The sequence below is a fragment of the Piliocolobus tephrosceles genome, chromosome 13 (assembly GCF_002776525.5).
Source record: "Piliocolobus tephrosceles isolate RC106 chromosome 13, ASM277652v3, whole genome shotgun sequence".
Taxonomy (NCBI): Eukaryota; Metazoa; Chordata; class Mammalia; order Primates; family Cercopithecidae; genus Piliocolobus; species Piliocolobus tephrosceles.
Window position 1 is genome coordinate 9,764,921 of NC_045446.1, and position 15,188 is coordinate 9,780,108.

General features: G+C 57.0%; 1 protein-coding gene across 2 annotated transcripts; it reads right to left on the bottom strand.

Moving 5' to 3' along the window:
* Nucleotides 1-881: 881 nt before the first annotated feature.
* RPS6KA4 (ribosomal protein S6 kinase A4) lies at nt 882-14,866 on the bottom strand. Of its 2 annotated transcripts, none has more exons than XM_023186247.2 (17): nt 13,571-14,866; nt 13,412-13,483; nt 12,480-12,698; nt 12,269-12,384; nt 11,613-11,720; nt 11,308-11,388; nt 11,113-11,216; nt 10,857-11,007; nt 7,383-7,547; nt 4,774-4,902; nt 4,449-4,582; nt 4,254-4,347; nt 3,454-3,627; nt 3,180-3,374; nt 2,693-2,852; nt 2,353-2,516; nt 882-1,814 (listed from the first exon to the last, which is right to left on the bottom strand). In XM_023186247.2, exons 1-17 carry the CDS (start codon nt 13,623-13,625, stop codon nt 1,617-1,619), a joined length of 2,319 nt encoding a protein of 772 aa, XP_023042015.1. In that variant the 5' UTR covers nt 13,626-14,866; the 3' UTR covers nt 882-1,616. The 2 variants fall into 2 exon arrangements, with proteins under 2 accessions (XP_023042015.1, XP_023042016.1); XM_023186248.3 differs by having other exon boundaries at nt 890-1,814; nt 13,458-13,483; nt 13,571-14,865.
* Nucleotides 14,867-15,188: the final 322 nt, after the last annotated feature.

Genomic DNA, 15,188 nt, shown 5'->3' on the forward strand with positions numbered 1-15,188 from the left:
AATGAGCCTCCAGAGGGGAGGCCATGATCCAGATCTAAGCCAATCAGCACACTGCCTCCCTGGCCACAGTGTGGGCACATGACCTCAGTGGCTCCAATCAGAGCACAGCTCAGGACTTCCCTTGGGAATCATGAAACAGCTTCCTTCTCCAGATTTCTGTCTGGAGCCCCTGGAGTGCCTGGCCCCTGTCTGGGGTCCATAAGGAGAGTCCTGCAGACTAGACCACCACCAAGAAAACGATAAAAAGCTGAGACTCGGCAGCTGAGTCCCGATCATGTGCTTCAGTCTGGATTAGGTCTTGCCTGAAGCTATGGAGAAGCTGCGTTGTTACAAGAGCCCCTCAAAACCCTGTGTTTTGCTTAAGCAAGTTTGGGTTGGGTTTTGTCTTACAGACAGTCCCCAACTGACTTATGCTTGACACAAATTATTCAACCTACGATGGGTAATCCCATCGTAAGTCAGGAAGCTCCTTACCGTTTATGTTTTCTACCGAAAGCCTATCGCTTTGGCACCATGGTAAAGTTGAAAGCCAGTAAATCAAACGATCCTAAGTCGGGCACCGTCTGCTGTGTTGCAGACATTAAATGTATTTTCGGCTTTCAGCATTTTCTATTTAAGTTGGGTTTATCAGGATGTAGTTCCACCCTAAGTCAAGCAGCAGCTGTATTTACGACCAAGAGAATCCTAAATGATACCCAGCAGAGCTGTCCGGACATACACCCAGGATGAGACTTGCGCCCTCCTGCTCATAGCAAAAGTCAAGGAACAAAGAATATCTTCTTGCCCAGAAGAGTCTGCCTGTCCCTCCCCACTGAGGTCCCAAACTCCCTGTCTGCCCAGAATCTCTGCTCTAGACACCCACACGAACGAGAACACACAGATGCCACACTCAGCACTGGGTGGACTTTTATTTTAAAGTCAAAGGCACAGCCTGGATGGGCTGAGGCAGTGACCATGGATGCCCAGCCCAGACCCCCAAGGCCCCACCCCCAGCCAGGAGTAGCTGTGCCAAAGGGGAGGGGGTGGGTGAGAAGAGGGCCTCCTCTTTTGGGGGCCACCTATCTCCTTCCTTAGCCCCAACAGGGGAGAAGCAGGTGACATAAAATGAGGCAGAAATGCTTCAGGGGGTCCCCCAGGGCCCCTCCTTCAGTCCCCCCAACACAGGTCTTTGGTGGACGTAATTGCACGGACAGTCCATAAAGTGATAGCTGAGGGGTGCCCCTCCCAGGTACGGGGCCTCAGGGGAGAACAGGGGAGGGGGTCCCAGTTTAGGAGTTAGCACTCCTAACTCAGTGCTTAGAAGTGGGGGAGGGGCCCTTTCCTGTTGGAGCAGTCCCCCTGGAGGGGCCTTCTGCCCAGAAGAGGCAGTGTCATGGGATAGGGCCCCCCAAACCCCACTCCCCAGCAGGCCCCCCCTTCCCTGCATTTCTATCTGGTAAGACATAAAAAATTCTCTGCTTATAAAAATACTTCTGCTCTGTCTGGGAGTGGGGTGGGGTAGGAGAGGGAAGGACAGTCCCTTGGGGATCAGGTCGGCCGCCGGCAGAGGCCTCCGGGAGTGAGCCGAGCTCCCAGGTCACAGCCGCTATGAGGGAAGGGGGTCACAGTGGCGGGGATTAGGAGGGGGGCAGGGGGCCGTTGGCTCGGCGAGGGGCCCCCTTGGCGGCGGTGGGGGCTCGACCCGGGGCGGCTGGTGCGGGGGAGCCGCGGCGGGAGGCGGTGGCGCTCCGCAGCTTCTGCTTCCGCCGCTTGGCCAGGGGTGCGTTCTCCACGCTCTTCAGGAAGAAGCCCTCCCGCTTGCCCCGGTTGAATGCCTGGTAGAAAGGAAGGGGTGATCACGTGCCCCCACACCTCCGCCTGACCCCGGCTTCCAGATCTGACTTTGACCCCCATTCCCAGACCCTGCCTCCAGCCGCCTAAGTCAAGGCCTAGGCCGACAGGGCCTTGGCCTCCAGACCGACCAGAGGCCGGATTCGGTTCACCTGACGGAGTCTCGCTCTATCGCCCAGGCTGGAGTGCAGTTGCCTAATCTCAGCTCGCTGCAACCTCCGCCTCCTGGGTTCAAGAGATTCTCCTAACTCAGCCTCTGAGTAGCTGGGATTACAGGCGCACGCCACCACGCCCGGCTAATTTTTGTATTTTTAGTAGAGACGGGGTTTCACCATGTTGTTCAAGCGGGTCTGGAACTCCTGACCTCCTGATCCGCCCGCCTCAGCCTCCCAAAGCGTTGGGATTACATGCGTGAGCCACCGCGCCCAGCCGCACCTCCCCTTTCTGGGCTCCGATGGCCCCGCCTCCCCAGACCCCACCTCTCGAGGCTCCGCCCACCCCTACACGGACCCCGCCCCTTACCATGAAGGTGGCGTTGAGACCGGAGCGCACTGCAGGCCCAGAGGACTCTAGCACGTCGGGCGTCCGGAGAGGGGGCGAGGAGCGCGCGCTGCCGTCCTGCAGCCACGAGCTGTCCCGCAGTCCCTCGAGCTTCAGCCGCTTGGCGGGGTCCACAGTCAGGAGCCCTGGAGGCGGGGCAAGGAAGTGTGGGAGGAGCCTGGCGTAGAGGCTGAGCCCCAAAGAGATGGTAACAGCTGCACTCTCCTCCCCTACCCATCCCCAACCAGGACACCTGACCCAATGACCATCTCTGTCCAGCGTCCCCCTCCCCAACCATGATCTGTGATCTCCAGCTCCGCACCTCGGACCAGCTCCTTGGCTTCCTCGGATACGCCCTGCCAGGCCTCCCCGTCAAGGGAGAAGCGCCCCTCGCGGATTTTGCACATGATCTCGGCCGCCTGGCTCTGCCCGCCCTGGCCAGAGGCCCCCTGGAAGGGGACCTGCCCCGACAGCATCATGTACTAGGAGGGGTGAAGGGAAGGTGAGACCGGCCCAGGCTGCGGGGCCGAGGCTGACCCCTCAGCTCCCACAGAACCACTCACCCTCCCCATTAGGAGCACTCCTGAGACCCACGCGTGGTGAACCTTGACTTCTAACCCCCAATACCCGGATGTTCCGACTCTAGCACCAGAGCAACCCCGCCTCTGTATTTGAACCACCCCCATCCCAGCCTCAGACGAAACCCAGCCGCCCCCACCAAGATGACCCCTATCCCCTCCCTCGTGCTGCTCCACATCAGGAAGACGACAGAGCGACCCTGACCCCGCCTCGAGGACCGCGTCCCATACCAGAATGACGCCCAGGCTCCACAGGTCGCAGGACTCGTCGTAGCCCTGCTGAGCCAGCAGCTCGGGGGCAGCGTACTGCAGCGTGAAGCAGGGCGTCTGCATGGGCACCCCGGGACTCTGCGGCCGCAGCCGCGCGAACCCGAAGTCGATGATCTTGACCGGGGCCCCGGGCGTGTCATCGGCGTACAGGATGTTCTGCGAGGGCGGCGGGGTGGTGGTCAGAGGCAGCCCCGGACGCCACAGCCCCGCCCCGCCGCCGAGGCCGCTTGCCTACCTCCGGCTTGAGGTCGCGGTGCACCACGCCCGCCTCCTCGTGCATGAAGCTCACCGCCGACACGAGGCTGCGCAGGATCTGGCTCGCTTCCGACTCACTGAAGTGCCGCTTCTTGCGGATGTGCTCCAGCAGCTCCCCACCCCGCAGCAGCTCCAGAACCAGGTACGTGTGCAGCTGCGGGCGGCATGGCGGGCCACGGTCACCACCTGCCCACGACGGTGGGCCCCCTCCCACCACCCAGGCCCCGTCCCCGGCCCTCGGGCCCTGCCCAAGTTCAAGCACCCCCTCCTCAAAATCCTTTTTCTTTCTTTCTTTTTTTTTTTTTTTTGGAGACAGTCTCGTTTTGTCGCCCAGGCTGGAGTGCAGTGGCACGATCTCGGCTCACTGTAACCTCTGCCTCCCGGGTTCAAGCGATTCTCGTGCCTCAGCCTCCTAAGTAGCTGGGATTACAGGCGCATGCCACCGTGTCCGGCTAATTTTTGTATTTTTTGCGGTGTTCCCAGGCTGGTCTCGAACTCCTGACCTCAAGTGATCCGCCCACGTCCGCCTCCCAAAGTGCTGGGATCACAGGCGTGAGCCATCGCGCCCAGCCAAGGTCCCTTTTCCCCATCCTCAGTTCCGCCTTCCTGTCCTTAGGCCCTACTCCCCTCAAATTCCACTTCCTGCGCCTCCCTGGTCCCTTCCGGCCCGAATCAAACACTAGGCCCCTCCCACTTTGCCCCTAGCTCCCGCCCATAGTGCCCCCAAGCCCCGCCACCTGCCCCTTTTCTCTCTGCCCTCCCCCAGCCAGAAGCCATCACCTGGTCGTGATGCACCTCGTGCAGATTCACCACGTTGGGATGTGACTGGCACAGGCGCAGGGCAGCCACTTCGCGCTGCGTGTTCGCCTCCAGCCTGGGGGACGCAGCAGAAGGAGTTACGGTCGCCGTGCTTCGGCCCCGCCCCCGGGACGGCGCTCTGCCACCCCACCCCTACCCACGCCTGGGCCCTCCCACCTGCGACTGAGGATCTTGACTGCGAACTCCTGGCCGCTCTGGCGCTGGCGGCAGCGGCGACACACAGAGAAGCTGCCCTGGCCCAGTGCAGGCTCCCGCAGGTCCAGCTCATACTGCTGGAAGAAGGGCGAGTCCTGGAGGCGAAGGTGAAGGGGGCGTGTCAGAGGTCCCACCTGGTAGCCCCGCGGCCCCGCCACGCCCCATGTCGCAGAGGCTTGGGACCTCACCGAGTTCACGCTGCGGGCACCAGTTGGATCTAGGCCTAGAGTCCCCCCGGCCTAGACCCCTCCTAAAACCAATTTCCCCCCAGCCCAGCCCAGCCCACCTGCATCATAGCGCTCCTGGCCACCGCTGCCCGACCTGGCGGGTCTCCAGCACCAGGCGCTTCCAGCACATCGGTCATCACCGCATTGTTGTGGTCGAAGAGGATGGAGGGTGCCACAAAGGAGTATCCCTGCAGGGCGGGAGTCAGGGGGATGGGCATGGGGGTTGGGGGTGCAGGTGAGGAGACTGGTGGGGAACCAGGCAGAGGCAAGACCCTGGACAAGGGGGCAGTGGCGGGTGTTCCAGTTGCATCCTGGTACACATAGGATATGTGGACACATTTTATTCCATCTGGTTTTATAATCAGTTGGAGCCATGTCTGTCCCCACCAGCCTGTGACCCCAACTTTCTCATCAGAGTGACCACCTATTCCTCCCCAGGTGCCAAGGGCTGAAGGTCCTGAAAGGACCATTGAATGTATTCAAAGTGTGGCCTGAATTGACGCTTAGCCTATGACAATCCAACTCTATCCGCTGAGGAAAACAACCTTTATTCCTCCCTTTCAAGCCAGACTTTGGCTTCTTCTGCAAGGGGAGCTACTGAAGAAATGCAAAAAGAAACCAGAGTTAATTCTTTGCTTTTCCTAAAGATCCATGTCCTGGCAATTTGAGAAGCTTTCAAGGGTCATTTTAATTGTGTGTTGTGGCCGGGCGCGGTGGCTCATGCCTGTAATCCCAGCACTTTGGGAGGCTGAGGCAGGTAGATCACCTGAGGTCAGGAGTTTGAGACCAGCCTGACCAACATGGAGAAACCCCATCTCTACTAATAATACAAAAATTAGCCAGGCGTGGTGGCACATGCCTGTAATCTCAGCCACTCAGGAGGCTGAGGCACGTAGAATCGCTTGAACCCGGGAGGCAGAGGTTGCGGTGAGCCAATATCATGCCATTGCACTCTAGCCTGGGCTACAAGACTGAAACTCCGTCTCAAAAAAAATGATAATAATAATTATCTGGGTGTGGTGGCACTTGCCTATAGTCCTAGCTATTGGGCAGGCTGAGGTGGGAGGATCACTCAAGTCCAGGAGTTCAAGATTGCAGTGAGCCATGGTTGCCCAACTGCACTCCAGCCTGGGCGACAGAACAAGATCCTGTCTCTAAAAAAATTAATTAATTAATTAATTTTAAAAATAGTTTAAGAAATAAACTATGTGTCATTTTCTCCTAAAAATGTAGTACCCAGATCCGTATGTGGAATATTTTAGGCACTCACTACACATTTTTGAATCATTAAATGAATGAATGAAACTACCTACCAATTCACAAGAAAGAACTTTCTCATGAGGGCTGTGAGACAATGGAATGGAATGTGGACATTCAAGCACAGAGTTGTCAATTTTAAGAGCTTCAGAGAAGGGACTTATCCAGCCATACTTGGTCTGTCTATTAAACAAACCATACTGGTTTATTTAGTGATAATGATATGATCATTATGGCAACATGATAAACTGCACAGAAGGAGGTGCTGTCCACAGAGGACTGCAGCACAGAGAAAGGGTGACTGACCCCCTGGGCCAGGTGAGCAGACAAAAAGGCCTAAAAGAGATTAGAAGCTTGCCAGATAGACTACTGTAGGGAATGTACTCCAGGTAGTAAGAATAGCATGTGCAAAGGCACAGAGGTGTATTCTGGAACCTCTGAGCAGTTCGATCATGCCCTCCAGAGCATCAAGTAGGAAAATGATGAGAACTGAGGCTAAGGTTCCAAGCAAGGACCACATCATGAAGGGCCTCAATGCCAAGCAAAGGGAGTTTGGACTTGTCCAAAAGGTGTAAGCTTCTAAAATTCAGTGGAGGGGGCTGGGCATGGTGGTTCACGCCTCTAATCCCGAGATCGAGCCACTGCACTCTAGCCTGGCGACAGACTGAGACTCTGTCTCAAAAAAATAAAAAATAAAAAATCAGTGGAGGAGACCTGTCCCTCCAGGAGTGTACCATGCTATGCTAAGGGCGTGCAAAGCCACAATATCAACATGTGTCTCCTCCTAGGTGTTCACATAAGCAGGTGAAGATCTCTTTTTCTTTGTTTTGTTTTTTTTGAGACAGAGTTTTACTCTGTCACCCAGCCTGGAATGCAATGGTGCGATCTCGGCTCACTGCAACCTCCGCCTCCCAGGTTCAAGCGATTCTGCCACCTCAGCCTCCCAAGTAGCTGGGATTACATGTGCCTACCACCACATCCAGCTAATTTTTGTATTTTTAGTAGAGATGGGGTTTCACCATGTTGGCCAGGCTGGTCTTGAACTCCTGACCTGAGGTGCTCTGCCCACGTCAGCCTCCCAAAGTGCTGGGATTATAGGTGTGAGCCACCACACCCAGTTGCAAGTGAATAAATTTAAACAATATTTTTACGTAACAATAAAGAGATGACGGAATAGAAGGGAAATTAACAGAAGGTTTAAAGATAAATCATGAACTATCAAACACACATCCTGCCCCAGTGGTCTCTGTGACTGACAACCCCAGGTCCCCTTTACGTGGAGACATCTAGGTGAGACATTGAGTCCCAATCAGGACACAAGGCCTAGGCAGTGTCCTCGGGTCAGCCAGGGCTGAGGCAGACAGCGACATCTCATCTCTCCTGCATCTGGGTTCCATGAGTTTATCCTCACCTGAAAGATGCGGGGGTCCCCAGGTGGGGGGCTGCCAGGGGGTGAGTAGACAGGCTCCAGCCGAGTGAATTCCTCTGCAAAGTTGCCCACATCCAGCTCTGAGCGGATTTGGGGCCGGAATGGGGCTGGAATCTTCCTGGCAGCCAGAGCAGCCCAATCTAGGCCCTGAGGGAAGGGAATCAGAGATTAGGTGTCAAAGGTCAGGAACGAGAAACTCCCTTCACTCAGCCCACCCTCACTGGGCAGTTCCTCCATGAGGCAAGGGCCCATCTGGCATTTGGAGTGGGCAGCTATTCCTCCTCCCTCCCTGGCTTCTCTCTCCCTCTGGTAATACAATCCCTTTTCCCCTTAGAGAACCACCGTTCTACCACACTTAGTCAGTTCTGGAACTTTCAAAAGAATTGATGTGAAAAGGTTGGGCGTGGTGGCTCATGCCTATAATCCCAGGATTTTGGGAGGCCGAGGAGGCTGGATCACCTGACGTCAGGAGTCCAAGACCAGCCTGGTTAACATGGTGAAACCCCATCTCTACCAAAAATACAAAAAAAAAAAAAAAAAAATTAGCTGGGCATGGTGGTGCACACCTGTAATCCCAGCTACTTGGGAGGCTGAGGCAGGAGAATCACTCGAACTCAGGAAGCAGAGGTTGCAGTGAGCCAAGATAGCGCCACTGCACTCCAGCCTGGGTGACAAGAGTGAAAATCCCGTTTCAAAAAAAAAAGAGAGTTGGCGTGAAAAAACAAACAAATCTCTTTCTCCTACTGCACTTAAATCTAAAAGGATGTGGTCTGGAACTGCTGGGGACCCTGTCCTCATGCAGAAAAGCAGAACCAAGGGCCATAGTTTCAGCACTTGGACATGCTTAAGTCAGATCACTTTCCCTTGGCCTTTTCACTTATGGGAGCCAAAACATGCCCTTTTATGTTTAAGCTAATGTGGCAGAACCTGTGGATTGCCTGCTCAATATCCATTCTCCCTATCTTCCTTAGTACCATAGCCCCAGTTTTATTCCAGGAACCAATATACACAATTAAAAGAATATTTTACAAACTTGCTTGCAGTTAGGGGTGACCAAAACTTATCAGCAAAAATTATTACATAGGATTCCAGGGAAAGATCCTCAAGAGGGAGGTTGCTAGTTGGCAAGTGCCCGTTTTGCCCCTTCTCCTTCCTCCTGCTCCCTACCTGGGAGACAGCTTAGATGGCAAGAGCTCCAGCAACCGTGTTGGACCATGAAGCAACCCCAGGGATAGAAGCTACTTGCTAAGAATTTAAAAAAAAAAAAAAAAAAAAAAAATTTTTTTTTAAAGAAAAAGAAGAGTTTGGATTCCCGAAGACAATGTGGCACTGTGAAGACACCACAGCAGCCCTGGTCTGCTAATCTGGGCTTCTTTTATGTGAGAAGAAAAATAAGTAAGCCACTTATTTATAAGTAAGTATAATAAAAAGTTTAGTTATAAGTAAACCTCTTAGGTCACTCTGTTCATTCTGATCTCTGTTGCTAGCACCAAACTGGATTCCAACGGATATCACCATTTTGAGTTAGACTTTTTGTCACTGTAGCCAAGGTGACTGACTCAAGTTGGAAGGCCCCAGTTCTACCACCAAGGATCTGAGCACTGCTATCACCAAAGAAGCTGTCCAAGAAAAGGCAGAAGGAGGTCAGGTGCGGTGGCTCACGTCTGTAATCCCAGCACTTTGGGAGACCAAGGTGGGCGGATCATGAGGCCAGGAGTTTGAAACCAACCTGGCCAACGTGGTGAATCCCTAACTCTGCTAAAAATACAAAAATTAGCTGGCCACAATGGTGTACATCTGTAATCCCAGCTACTCGGGAGGCTGAGGCAGGAGAATCACTTGAACCAGGGAGGCAGAGGTTGCAATAAGCCGAGATCATGCCACTGCACTCTCGGCGATAGAGTGAGACTCTGTCTCCAAAAAAAAAAAAAGAAAAAGAAAAGGCAGAAAGAGGGAAACACCCCTGCCACACATCAGGCCTTGAAGACCTTGGGGCCTCTCCTGTATTACTGGTCAACCCACTCCAGCATCTGGCGCAGCACCCAGCATAGGCGAAGGGTGGGCTTGAGGAATTCACTGAAAGAAACCAACACTGCTCAGATGCTTTCCCCACCCCCAACTCCCCACCCTGTGCAAAGGGACATCTTCACCTCAAAGACGTGGATTCCTATCTAAGAAATCATCTCAGGCAGGCCCTCCCAAGGCTTGGAAGATTCAAAGAGACGGCACTCGAAGTATGAGTAACACAGTACCTGGCCCACAATAAGTGCCCAGAAATGGGTGCTTTTGTTTAGATGTCAGACGAGTGGCAAATCTGATGCCTACACTTAAGCAGAAGACCATTAAGGACAGGCATTCAAGCCACCCAGCCTTGGGTTGAATCTGAGCTCCATCACTTCCTGGACAAAGTACTTAATTGTTTGGAGCCTCAGCTTCCTCATCTGTAAAGATGGGGACAAGAATCAAGGTGGTTATCCCTTGTCCCCACAGCAGGGCACTGTGGCTCACACCTGTAATCCCAGCACTTTGGGAGGCTGAGGCAGGTGGATCACTTGAGGTCAGGAGTTCGAGACCAGCCTGGCCAAAATGGTGAAACCCCATCTCTACTAAAAATATAAAAATTAGCCACTCGTGGTGACATGTGCCTGTAATCCCAACTACTTGGGAGGCTGAGGCAGCAGGATCACTTGAACTCGTGAAGTGGAGGTTGCAGTAAGCCAAGATCGCACCACTGCACTCCAGCCCCGGAGACAAAGTGAAACTCCATCTAAAAAATAAGAATCAGGTAGTTGTGAGGGTGAAATGTGTTCATGTCTATAAAGGGCCGACACACAGTAGGTGTTCACCGTTACAAAGTCCTGCTGGGCGATGACGCTGGCCAGGCCCAGCCCCTGAGTCAGAGCATTCTCACACGGCCAGATTCACTCTGCACTGTACTCTAACGTGTGTGCTCCTAACAAGTGAGCAAACACCCATGTGTGCTGACCAACCATCCATCTGAATGACAGGCACACAGACTGCACAGGGACAGGGATAAGGAACAAAATGCCTGGGTGGGTGCTAAAAGCCATAAGTGTGGGTTTAGTACTGATCTGGACCAGCAGGAGATCTATCTAGAGCCAAGGTCTGTTCCCAGCTCGGCACCATTTACTGTGCCATCTGGGGCAGGTCACCTGCCTTCTCTGGGTCTGTCCAATGAAAGGACCAACCAATCCATTCTCAAATCCCTGACAGTCCCAACAGCCAATGAACCTAGAATCCTTTCTTTCAGGAATGCACCTGCCAAGTTTCCGTGGGGAGGGATGTGAAGAGGAACCTAGCTTACACACACTTGCTTTCTTTCTCTGGGGGGATTTCCAAATAAAGTGAAACTGGCCAGGCACAACCTCAACCTGGAACAGCAGCCCCACCTGGGTATGCACCAGGGGGTGTGGGGCCCTGAGTCAGGAGCCTCACCTGGAAGAAGGGGTGGTTCCGGACTTCCTGTGCCCCCTGGGGCCCCGCGCCCAATCGCTTCTTGGGATCCTTGCAAAGCAGCCGCTGCAGCAGGTCCTGCGCCACGGGCCCGATCCGAGGGGGGAAGGGAGGGGAGCACTTCAGGATCCGTCTGGGAGGATTGGGGGGGCGTCAGGGGCAGCAAGCCCCCCCCCACAGTGCTGCCCAGGCAGGCCCTGCAGCCCCCTGGCCGCCCTCCACGTCCAGCTCTACTCACCGAGACACCTCAGCCTGTGTGTTCCTCTCACCCTCCAGGGTGAAGGGCGAGGCCCCGGTCAGCAGCTCAAAGAGCAAGATGCCCAGGCTCCACCAGTCCACAGCCTGTGGGTGGAGCCAGGGTGAGAGCCTGCGTCTCCCCTCCCTCACATCCCCCCTTTCCACCTCCCCCAGCCCCACTTCCCTGCCAACCCACCTTGCCATGCCCCGTCTTGCTACGGATGATTTCCGGGGCCATGTACTCAATGGTGCCACAGAAGGAGAAGGTCCGCTCTTTCTGGGAGGGCAAGAGGTCCTGTTTAGATGGCCAAGCCTCTCCTGTGCTCCAGCGCCCCACAAGTCCCAGAGTAAGACTCGCTCAACTTGTGAGGTTGGAGAGTTGAGCTGTGGAAACTTCTTGGAGCTATTCACTTCTGCAGCCCCAGAGTGCAGGCCCAGAGCAGGAAGAGGCAGGAAGGAGGATCGAATGGGGCACTGCAGGCAGAGACAACCTCCACTCACCTCCTCCGTCAGGAACTCCTTGCTCAGCCCGAAGTCCGTGAGGACAATGTGGCCCTCAGAATCCAGCAGCACATTCTCCAGTTTCAGGTCTCGGTAAATGATGCCGAGCTGGTAGGAGCAAGAGGGGTGCTGAGGCCTCCTCCCCCAAACCCTCCCCAGCTCCTGCAGCTCCTGGCCCTGCTCAGGATAAGGAGACCCCCCCACCCCAGAGAAGGTCATCTGCCTGTAGAGGGTGGTCTTCAGGGCAGAGCCACTGAATAAAAAAGGCCATTTAAGATATAAAGCAAAGAAGGAGGGCCCCGTGGGACAGGCCCCGAGGTCCCAGAGAGAGGAAAGTCTGCGTGAAGAGCCCCATTTCAAGGAGGCCTTTGGAGCCAGGCCACGAGGTTTCCATTTGAGGAAGTTCTGTGAATGCAGCCCTGAGTTCCCTGAAAAAGGAAAGCCCCTTCGAGGAGGTGCCAGGGGAGGGGACCCCATCAGGCAGCCATGAGGCTTCTTGTAAGGGGTCCTGGGGAAGTAGCTCCAGTTCCCACCCAGCTGGCCACTGGCCCCCCAGGAAGCCCAGGGGGAAGCCTGAGGCTGCCCTGCCTGCAGATTCCTTCGAAGGCCCAGACCCAGTTCCCATGGCAACAGCCTGTGACCAGGTCTTCACCCACCTTGTGCAGGTGTTCCAGGGCCAGCACGATCTCACCCCCATACACGCGCACCTCAGCTTCCTTGAAGTACTGGCGCTGGTAGAGGTGGGTGAACATCTCCCCTCCGCTCACATAGTCTGGGAGGTGCAGCGGAAGTTAGGAAGCAGCCCCGTCAGGTGGCGTCGCCTGCCCCCAGCCACACCACCCCCGTTGGGATGTGGCGTGCGCTCACCCAGGATGAGGTGCAGCTTGGCATCCGTCTGGAAAGCGTAGTGCAGCGTGACCAGGAAGGGCGCCTGGCGCACCAGCTCCAGCACGGAGCGCTCGGTGCGCGTGTGCTCCTGCGTCTTGGCGCGCTGCACCAGCGCCGCCTTGCGCAGCACCTTCATGGCGTACAGCTTCCCCGCGTCGTGCCCGCCCGCCTTCCGCACCAGGAACACCTTGCCGTAGGCTGTGGGAGCAGCGAGTGGGTGGAGGGTAGGCTGTGAGCGGGAGATTGGTGCAGGCTTGGGGGGTGGGGGCGATGCCAACCCAGGAGGGTGTGCAAATTAGGCGAAGGAGCTGGGGCAAGAGGCAGGTGTGCAAAAAGCTGGCAGAGCCTTCTAAGGAAAGGGTGTGCACACCCCAGGAGGGTGCCCAGCAAAACCAGGGAAAGGATGTGCAAACCAGGCTGGAGAGCATGCAACTCCAGGGGGCCTGCTTCGAGGCGTGGGGGCGGGGCATGTGCAAATCTGCGAGAGATCAGATGGATGTGAAAAGATGCCAGTGCAAGGAAGGGAGGCAGAGGTGTGCACCTGGCTGGGGAAGAGATGCGCAAACCAGCGCTGGGGCGTTTGCAAAATGTGGGAGGGGGATCCCATATTGAAAGAAAGGGAGGAGCTATGCAAATAACTTGAGAGGGGTGCAAGTCCCTCTCCCCAAGGTGTTGGCAAATCCAGGGGGGCATGCACGCACAGGACCGTGGAGGGAGGAGTGATGTCAACGTGGAGTGCCCTGGAAGTGGGCATGCAAACCCTGGCAAGGCAGGGCGGGGCAGGCAAGGCAGGCTGTGCCGGGAAAGGGTGGGGGGCCTGCTCAGTGGCCTGGCCCAGGCCCAGGAGTGAGCAGGCAAGAGGTCAGGGGCACCGCGCCTGGGACGCCTGCCCGGTGGATGGGGATCCTCACCTCCCGTGCCCAGCACCTTGAGCAGCTCGAAGTTCTCCACGCTCACCTTCTCCTCGTGCCCGGTCAGGTTGGCTGTGGGCACAGGGGGTGAATGAACCCAGCCGGTCCATGACCCGTCCTGGCCCGCCCAGGGCAGCCGCAGTCAGGCCCCACACCCACCTTCTGTGATCCGCAGCTCCACGGCGCAGCTCTCATCCTCGTCTTCGTCCCCCATGGCGGGCGGGTCGCTGGGGCCCGCGCGGCTCGGGCTCCGGGCGGCGCCGGTTACATGGCGGCTCCGGCCGGGGCGGGCGCTTCCTGGTGCCGCCTCCGGGGCCGAGGCGGGCGCCGGCACCGCCTCCCGGCTCCCCGCCCTGTGCGGCCTGAGTCAGGCGGCTGGAACGTGACAGCGCCGGGCTGCCGGTGGGCGGCCGGCTGGGGACGCCCTGTCTCCCGAGCCCCCCGGCCAGGCCTTAGGGCCGTGCGCTCCGGGACCTTACTCGACTCTCCGGGGACCTGGAAACACCCCGTGGGAGCCATCCCTGAGCCCGTGGGTAACCTGGAGCCTCTGGGGCATTTGCCCCCAAGACAGGGGTCTGCCTGGGAATGCCGGCTGCAGCCAGTGGCTGGAGGACACCAGGAGTCTGTGCCCCAAGATGGGGGGCCAGGTGCCTGGTGCTGCGCAGGCTGAGAAGGGGTCTGGATCCTGGAAGTCACTCAGCTCTCAGGCAGTGGGGCCTGCCCTACTCCACCTTCCTGGGGGTAGCCACCAGGATCCCACTCCCCAGCGGACTGGCCTTTGCAAAGAGGAGCCTCATCACCAAGAGGGGGCTGGAGCCAAGCCTCCTGGGACCCCATGGCAAGGAAGAGTGGCCAGTTTTCTGACCAGCTCTCTGTAGAGGGGACCTGCAGAAGCACATCAGCCCCCAGCCACCATGCAGAGCCCACCAGGTGCCATGCGCACCTCATGTGTGCTGCCCCTGTTGTCTCCTAACCTGATGCAGTACCCAGCTTAGAGCCCTGAGTAGGCCTCAAGAAGAGATGTCAGTGCCACACGGGGTTGCCCCCTCTCCCCATGAGGCCCAGGGCCCCTGCTGACTGGTCCTCCTGAGCCTCTGCTCCCTCTTCTTCTTCTTGCCTTCCCCTTCCTGACCACCAATGGGGCCACCTAGCAAAGTGGGACAACATGAGGCCCCAGGCCCTGAGACCGGTGGGGAGGGGCTCTCTGCTCCTCTGCCAGCTGGAGAGGCCAGGATGTCCACCCCACGCCGTGTCGTGTGAAGCCCTGGCTGAGAGGAGGAGGGACTCAGGCTGCTGCAGGTCACACCTGGGAGGCTGGACGGGCCGCTCCTCCCAGCTCTGCATCCCCCAAGTTCAGGCTGCCTCATCTCAGCCCTGGGCAGCCCCACCCTCCCCTGGGCGGCCCCAGGTACCCTGACTCACATCCTGCACCCCAGCCTAATTGCCCCCCTTCTCAGGCTTCATGCTAGAGGCCCTAGTCAGAGAGCCAGCGTCCCTCCCACCTCTTGTGGCAGCCCCTGGCATTAAGTGGTGCCCCGCCAGGCTGTGAACTGCCCCCACCCCTTAGCCCAGATCTTAGACTCCAATCCCTGCTGGCCACCCAGGATGTCATCCCCTCTCCACTTCACCAGGACATTCGGGCTTTGGCCAGCCGGACTGGCCAAGCCCCTGGAGAAAGGCCTGTGTTGCCCTGTCCAGGCAGGGGCCTTCTGCCCACAGACCCCCGCCAACCAAGAGGACTGGGGCGGCATGTGTTCCTGGTGCCCCGAGGTACCCA